This window comes from Ptychodera flava, chromosome 15 (assembly GCF_041260155.1).
Source record: "Ptychodera flava strain L36383 chromosome 15, AS_Pfla_20210202, whole genome shotgun sequence".
NCBI lineage: Eukaryota > Metazoa > Hemichordata > Enteropneusta > Ptychoderidae > Ptychodera > Ptychodera flava.
This window is the reverse complement of record NC_091942.1, coordinates 21,494,338-21,502,971: the sequence shown is the minus strand read 5'-3', so window position 1 is coordinate 21,502,971 and position 8,634 is coordinate 21,494,338. Positions and strand designations below refer to the sequence as shown.

General features: G+C 35.9%; 1 protein-coding gene across 1 annotated transcript; it reads left to right on the top strand.

The window, feature by feature from the left end:
* Window positions 1–1,938: 1,938 nt before the first annotated feature.
* Window positions 1,939–7,564, top strand: LOC139151530 (uncharacterized). The gene is made up of 2 exons (XM_070724424.1): window positions 1,939–2,071; window positions 4,953–7,564. The coding sequence occupies exon 2, from the start codon at window positions 4,993–4,995 to the stop codon at window positions 5,770–5,772; it is 780 nt and encodes a 259-aa protein (XP_070580525.1). The 5' UTR covers window positions 1,939–2,071; window positions 4,953–4,992; the 3' UTR covers window positions 5,773–7,564.
* Window positions 7,565–8,634: the final 1,070 nt, after the last annotated feature.

Here is an 8,634-nt window from a genome sequence, read left to right as displayed (position 1 = left end):
CACCTTCAAACACCCCATTCAAATAATTACATTTATATCAAGTATCAAACGTATATAATGCAAAGATATTACTAGTTTTATATTGAAAAAATGTTCACTTAGTTTTCCATAGACTACCATGTATAGAGGATCAACAGTGAAATTGCAACTCCAAATTTCCTGATCACATATGCACTTGTTACCACCATAGTCCAATCAAGTTCATTTATATAAACTGTCAAACATCTCTAAATCCACAGATATTGCTGGTTTTATATTGGAAAAAAATGTTCATAGTTTTCTCATAGCCTGCCCTGAACAGTGGATCAACATTTTTCCTGAAATCCTAAAATGATTTTTGATACACATGCACTTTTACTCTCACTTCAAGCAAAGTAAATTTACATCAATTATCAAACGTATATAAATGTATAGATATAGCTAGCTTTTGTAGCAAAAATTGTAAATATTTTGCCCAGTAGACTCATGTATTATGATATATATTCTTTGTTGCAGCACTGCCGATATCGGCCACATATTATTGCGCAATAAATGTTTATTTTCACAGTTGTGCGGTTATGTTGACCTCCCTAAAGGCATGTGTGAACTTTCGTGACCCTTCAAAAATGCTTCAGCGAAAAATGAAAACTCGACTCCCTAAATACTTACCCCTGTAATTTCTGTCCAGTCCCAAGACAAATTAATCAATGTCTCGTAATGTCTTGATTAGATTAACAAACCAACCGTAGACATAATTTTGAAAAACCAATCACTACATTTAGATGTAGAACTGAAGGCATGACATTGATAATCTTTCTCATCAACGAGCCCCAACGGAGTACAGGAAATCCTAATCATAATACATGGGAGCCTATCAGGAGAACTATTAAATTTTCCCCTAAAAATTAGCCATATTTGTACGTTTGAATATGTTTGATAGTTTGTGTTAATGTTCTTTGCTTGAATTTGGATGTACAAAGTACTGCATGTCTGTACAAAAAATTTGAATTTGGGATTTCACCGAAATTGTTGATTCACTACACATAGTAGTCTATAAAAAACTATGAATAATTTTTCCCATGTAAAACTAGCAATATCTATGAATTTATAGACATTTGATAATTGAGATAAGTGTATTTGATCATCATAGGGTTTCTACAAGTACATACGTGTCAAGGAAATTTGATTTTGGAATTTCGCCGAAACAATTTGATTAACTATACATGATAGCCGATGAGAAAAATATGAATATTTTTTACAAAACAAAACTAGCCAACTTTAGCTTTTAAAATTGTTTGGCAATGGATACAAATTTACCTGATTAGAATAGTATGTTTCAAAGTACAGATGTGAACAACAAACATAATATTGGAATTTCACAACAAATATTAATTCACTTCTCATGGTAGTCTTTGCCAAAACTATTAAACATTCCCCCTGTAGGTTTTTTAAAACAATATTAGTGCTCTGTGTACAATTACAAGCCAAACTATCAACGAAGGTAAACATTACAGCTATTCTCCCTTTTAATTTTGAATAGCAAATTGTAGTTAAAGTAGTTGATAGTTGTCAAAGGCCATCTCTTTTTCATCGACTTGAAACCTTTTGTTAAAGTGGTTGTAAGTTAAAATGTGTTTTTTCTGTACAATTTCGTTTTGGAGTCAGTTTCCTTTTTAGTCCCTCTTAAAGTCCCGAAATCCCTTCAAATGCCCCCAAAAATATAACTTTTGATATTTCCAAAACCGCGTCAATTCCCCCGCCCCTCCGCAGGTGTTTGTGAATGCAGCCTATAACAAAGGTGATTCACTCCTGCCATAAATAGGTGTCTCGTGATGCCATGGGCTGACCTGTAAACCTACTTGACTGGGTAGTACCCAGTCCGTCCACAAGCAAATATGACATCCGCCGACGTCATCACGTGACCATTTGGCGTTGACCCAAGGACCAATAACAGAAGTGAATAGAGTCGTACAGTACAAAACCCATTCGTATTAAGGTCACTTCTGACACGCTACTATCGCATTCTGGGACTCCCGTGGGTATTTGGGTTTTAATTACCTTTCGGATTTCCTGTCGGTGGCTTTGTGCGGTGGTGAGCATTATTACGATTTTATGTTTTTTAATGTTTTCTTTTTATTATATATAGTCCTGAATGAAACATATTGTCGAGGGAGAGGGGGAGACAAAGGAACATCCAAATCGGTCAACTACGTGCATGGTATACCACGAACACTTTCGAAGTTTCGTTCACTATATTAAAGCTGCCGAGTCGGCGATATATCACTCTGCATTTATTACACAGAGGAATGATCGGATATGATCCAAATCCACGATGGCGTCGACCAAATTTGAATTTTACGAAACATTCCTCAGAGGACGGACTTTGCTTTGAATCAAGGACTTTGTAAACAAGCAGTCGTAGCAATCCAACGCCGAGATAATATATAGCGCCTGGTCGGTCATTTTTACAACGAAGATAAAAACGCCATAAAGCAATTAGATGTTGTGAAGAAACGAGGTGTCACTTGGTGATATGGGAAAAGCAATTACGACGGTTTAAATAGTTGTCAAGATGACAAGAATTTTAATTAGGCTACGTTCACAAATAACAATGGGGGGGGGGGCTGGAGGAATCTTATTTTTTCAGATCCTCCCTCAATACCCTAAAAAATTTCAAATCCTCCCCTCTATATGATCAAAATTTTTTCAAGTCCCCCCAACTATCACAGGCCCGTATATCAGTAAAGGCTGTGCGCGCAGAAAAAAATAAACACGTATCGCGCCGTTCCGCTCGCAGATGTGCAACACTACCTGTTATTAGTAAAGTCATATTCCTAGGTTGAGTTCCTAAATTTATTCGTTTGTAAACGCATCAGAGAACTTTTTGGATTTATCAGTCTAGGCCAACTTTGGTTATCCGAACTCTGGCCAGGTTAATTGCTCCTTCCGAAGAGCACACAAAATGACGATCATGAGAGAGTAAACTATAGGCAAATCGTGAATTCTGGCTAATTGTCACATCTTAAAAAATTGAGCATAGTGACCTACCAAAATTTTGTTTCAAAATTAAAAGGCATGTATGAATTAGATGCTACTCCAAACTTACAATACTGGAAGGTTAAAATATTCCATCAAATAAATGTTTTAATCTCTGAAATTTTGGGTGTAATAATTAAAAAATAAATAATTCCATTTAATCACATATTTTTTCATTTAGTCTTTACTGTTCAAAGTTTTACTTTTGTATTACTTTACTATGAGAATGTGAAAATTTAGAAAATCAATCATGGTAACCCTATCTTTTTCCTTTAGTATTTGATTATTTTCATATGCCAGAATTAAAAAATCCCCGATAACTTTTAAAGTCTTCTGTTCTTCCATGTGTTGCTCTCCGGCCTGATCTTTTGTACAAGTACGTTTCACTGTCATGAGCGGCATTTGACCCGAACTCTTCGTTAACTACCATGTACATCAGAGTCAAAGCTATCTCTATCACTGCTCAGGTATGCAGTGACAGTGACACTGCAGTAGCAGGGCGTTACCTGATGGTGACATTGCCCGCAGGGAGTAGTTATTAACTTTGATAATTTTGACAATATTTTTGTTCAGTTTATACAACTGTGTTCTTCTCCCTACAGCATGTTGAACTGTCCAGTATCCACCTTGCTAACAGTCTATGTATGTGTAGCATGCATTTGTATCACTGACAACTGACTGACAGTCTGGACTCTAATTAAATTATCACCTAATACATATTTATATGTACAGGCTTTGTCGAAATTCAAACTGAATATTGTGTGTTTCAGCATGTTGTCGGGAAACAGGAAGAAACTGTAGTTGATATATTGCACAGAAATATTGCAAAAATAATCAACAGTTACAGCTTCTGCCCTGTTACTAGGCTCAAGTTTGTTTATTTACGACAAATCATAATGTTTAGATTTTTTTCAAGATGAAAGTCATGAAATGTGTCAAAATGATTCTAGATTTTGTTAAACTATTACAGACATTACAACGATTTGATGGCATAAAAATAGTATTCATTTTTTATTGAATCGCCTACAAAAACTTGGAATTGGAAAATGTAAAACGTGAAAGGGAACCAAAACATTTTCAAGTCCTCTCCTACAGGCAGAGCAAACTTTTCAAGTCCCCCTCTATTACCCAAAAAAATTTCGAGTCCCCCTGAATTCCTCTAGCTCCCACCCCCTAACCGTTTTTGTTTGTTTTTTTTGTGAACGCAGCCTTATACGTTAAAGTACTTTTACCACTGTCATAATGATCTAAATGTTGTGTATTTCAGTTTTACGGTTGTTAACATGGAGCGAAATAATACCGAATTAATACTCGTATTTGACCCGCAGGCACACAAGCACTCAGCACCGCATACCCCGACTATACATGCAGATGTACATACTACTATTTTAATACCTACCTTCTTGTTACGTATATGCAAGTTACGTACGTAAAGGCAGACAGCCAAACAGCCAGAGACATGGACGGGTAGGCATACATGCATACATACATACATACATACATATATATATACATACATACATACATACATACATATATACATACATACATACATACATACATACATACATACATACATAGAAAAGCTACACATCAATGTGATACAATTTACACTGTTAAACAAACGGTCTGAGTTGGTCTCAAACTGTCGCCATCAAAACAAATATTATGTATCAAATTTCAAGAGCATTTGAAAAACACAATATAATGGTACGTCCAATTGGCCAAACCATGTTACTGTGTGTGAAGAGATGTCTGTCTGTCTTTCTGCCTGTCTCTGTCTTTCTGTCTGTCTGCGTGTCTGAATTTTGCTGGATGCATGAAACTTAAATAACAGATATTATTACTGTGTACTTGAAGTAATTATTTTTTACATACATATGCATACATACACATTCACTAACTCACATGACTAATCATTGGCGTTATTACTCCAGTCTTTTACAGAGAATTGAACATTTGGTAACATTGCCCGTGATGGCGAATTTAAACCCAAAGCGTGTCATGATATGGGCCCATCCCCGTTCACTATCCACCGTCTTCGAATTGTCCTTGGCGAGTAGACAGGAAACTAAAGTATTCCATGAATTATATTCCATCGCTTATCACTTTGGAGATGACAGAGTTTATCCAAATGATGAAGTAACGGTGCCGGGATACACCTACAAAGATGTGATTGAAACACTGGAGTCTGGTTTTCCCGGAAACGACGTCATTCTATGCAAGGACATCGCGTTTTGTTTAGATGGGAAGTACGACCGTCTGCCTAAAGGGTATACCCACACATTCCTGATTCGAGACCCCAGGCGAAGTATCGTCAGCTTGTGTAAAACTTACCGCGCAACCGACGCACCTCTTGACACGTTACCACCAACCGGAGGAGTGAAGCAACTTCGTGATCTTCACAACTACGTCACAGATACACTGAATCAGGAAAGCATCATCATCGACGCCAGTGATCTAGCCGACAAACCAGAGAAAATAATCCGTAAATATTGTGAAGCAGTTGAGATTCCTTATTGCGACAGCTACCTGAGTTGGAAACCCGACAATATTGACTATTGGCATGCGATTTGGAAGCACGCAGCTATTCACGATACATGCTTTGGAAATGCGGTGAAAAGTACCCATTTCAAGCCACTGCCTGACAAGGGCAACCCATTCGTCATTACCGATTTGCCACCTCAAGCACAATTACAAGTTGAAGCTGCTCTCCCTTATTATGATGAACTCTTCCAGAAGAGGATTCAACCATAACTGCTTATTTGGTGGAGAAAACCGTGCCACGAAAATGGACAACAACAAAATGTAAAGTCTAGACGAGTTTTCGATCAATGATTTCATTACCTCATGAAAGACAAAACTAAGTAACAATCTTGGACATTGCATGTGTGTTAACAAACAAGTCGCTTGATTTGTATGATACTTCTATTTGTAGTTGTACATCTTCAAGGTGTACTTTTGCTAAGTCATGTAAATACTGCTTTAATGCGGTATATTTACTTCGGCCAACGGCCGATGTAGAGCGGTATATGTAGTTTGTCATCTGTATCAATCAATCTTTTATTGAAAAGCAAGAGCAAATACCAAGTGGGAGAAAAACCAAAGTCATTGATCGAGTAATGCCTGCACATTTTTTCAGGAAATTCTCTCATAATCTTTTCGTTTCTGATTTTATTTTTAGCTCACGTGTTCACATCACGTGTCTGTCCGTATGTGTGTCTGTGTGTCTGTCTGTCTGTCTGTCTGTCTGTCTGTCTGTCTGTCTGTCTGCTTGTTTACACGATAACTCAAAAACGCCTGAACAAGTTCAAGTCAGATTTCGTAGATAGATACCGTATGCTACTTGCAAGAACTGATTAGATTTTGGTTAGTGTGGCTTGCATATTAATGAAGTTATGACATTTTTTTTCATATAATAGTTTCCCTATGGAAACAGTAATGACATTGTCGACTTATATCAAGAAATACTGCACAAAATTTCATGAAACTTTTCAGAGATGACAATCTCAGAACATTGTGATGATACTGTGAGTGTCATGTCAATTATCTGCTCATTTGCATACTTAATGAACTTTTGTAATTAGTAACATAACTCTGAAATTCCTGCACCAAATTTGATGATACATGCAACAAATACTGATCTTATGGATATCTAATTGTAGAAGCATTGGGCAGTGTCAACTTATTAAACAGCTCATTTGCATATTGTATGAAGTTTTGTAATTATTCATATTACTCCGAAATAAATGTACCAAATTTGATGAAATCTGCTGCATATACTGATTAGAAAGATATCTAACTGTGGTGCAAAGCATTTAGTAGTGTGAAGTTAAAGGGTTCATTTACATATTTAATGAGTTTTGTAATTAGGTATATAACTCAAATTACGGCACCTAATTCGGTGAAACCTGCTACAGATATTGATCTGATAAATATCTTATTGTACTGAGAAGCATTGGGAAGTGTACATGTCAAATTAATAAATAGCCCATTTGCATATTTTATGAAGTTTTGTAATAAGTCATATAAGTCCTAAATAAATGCACCAAATTTGTTGAAATTTGCTGGAGATACTGATCCGACAGACATCTAACTGTTGTGTAAAGCATTTAGTAGTGTGAAGTTAAAGGGTTCATTTACATATTTAATGAGCTTTGTAATTAGGTATATAACTCAAATTACGGCACCTAATTCGGTGAAACCTGCTACAGATATTGATCTGATAAATATCTTATTGTACTGAGAAGCATTGGGAAGTGTACATGTCAAATTAATAAATAGCCCATTTGCATATTTTATGAAGTTTTGTAATAAGTCATATAAGTCCTAAATAAATGCACCAAATTTGTTGAAATTTGCTGGAGATACTGATCCGACAGACATCTAACTGTGGTGTAAAGCATTTAGTAGCGTAAAGTTAATTAAGGGTCCATTTACATATTTAATGAACTTTGTAATTAAGTATGTTACTCTGAAATAACGGCACCAAATTTAGTAAAACCTGCTATAGATATTGATCCGATAAATATCTAATTACGCTATGAAACATTGAGCAGTGTCAAGTTAATTAAGGGTTCATTTGAATATTTACTGAGCTTTATAATTAATGATATTACTCCAAAATTACAGCATTAAAGCCTCTGTAGCTGTAACTCTTGAATTTTGTCGACCTGAAAAAGGCTTTCTGTTTTCTCTGGTTTTCTTTTAATTGTACAGATTTAAGTAAATTTAACTTTTAACTGTTATTTTGATTTCCTGCCATTTTTAAAAATTGATAATATTACTGAGAAAACATGGCATACATGCATGGTGTCCCAGTGGAAAATATTCAGTACTATGCATTATATTGGACTACTCTGTTGTTTCTGTGAAGATTCCAATGCATACATACAGTGCACACTGTGTTTTTGCTTTATTTGCAAGAGGGCGCCATTTTATGTTTGGACAAATATTTATTATTTATTATTTACGTAAGCCATCCATGTTTGCCTCGCCTCAGGAAGCTCTCGACTCTCTTTTCCGAAGAGTGCCGACCATGCATCCTTCGGTAGTTTCCGGATTTTCGCTAATTTTTAAGCGAAAGTATGTTCGGCAAAGTTCGTGTTGTTGTTGTCTTGTTGTGCTGAGCAGAATTGGCGTGCTGGCGAAAACTGGAAAGTTTTAGGCATCGGGGAGGTGAGTTTTACCATTTTGAAAATTCCTCCCAACTTTTTATGTATATATAATGAGCGCGTTTGAACCAAATTTGAAAGTCTTTTATCGATACTGTCAGATTTTACTCGATGGTTTACGGTCAGTCATACCGTCTTTTACACGTTCGTCAAGGAAGGACATGTTTATGAAACTGCTGGCGTGTTATGTTTTGATTGGCGTGAAGCAGTGTTTCTGCCCTGAGAGCTCACAAATGTAGATCACACCAAGATGTATCAGCAGTGGGAACCATTAAGGGGTGACATTAAAGATAATTGCTAATTTGCATATTTACTGAACTTTCCTTATTAGGTATATATAATATATGATTTGACTTGATCAAAATTGACGAAACTTGCTATGTATATTGAAGATACTATGATTAAACATTATTGTAAGTCATTAAGCATTTTAATTTAAGCCAAT

Coding starts and splice junctions, on each gene's coding strand:
- LOC139151530 (XM_070724424.1), top strand. CDS start 4,993: ATGGCGAATTTAAACCCAAAGCGTGTCATGATATGGGCCCATCCCCGT.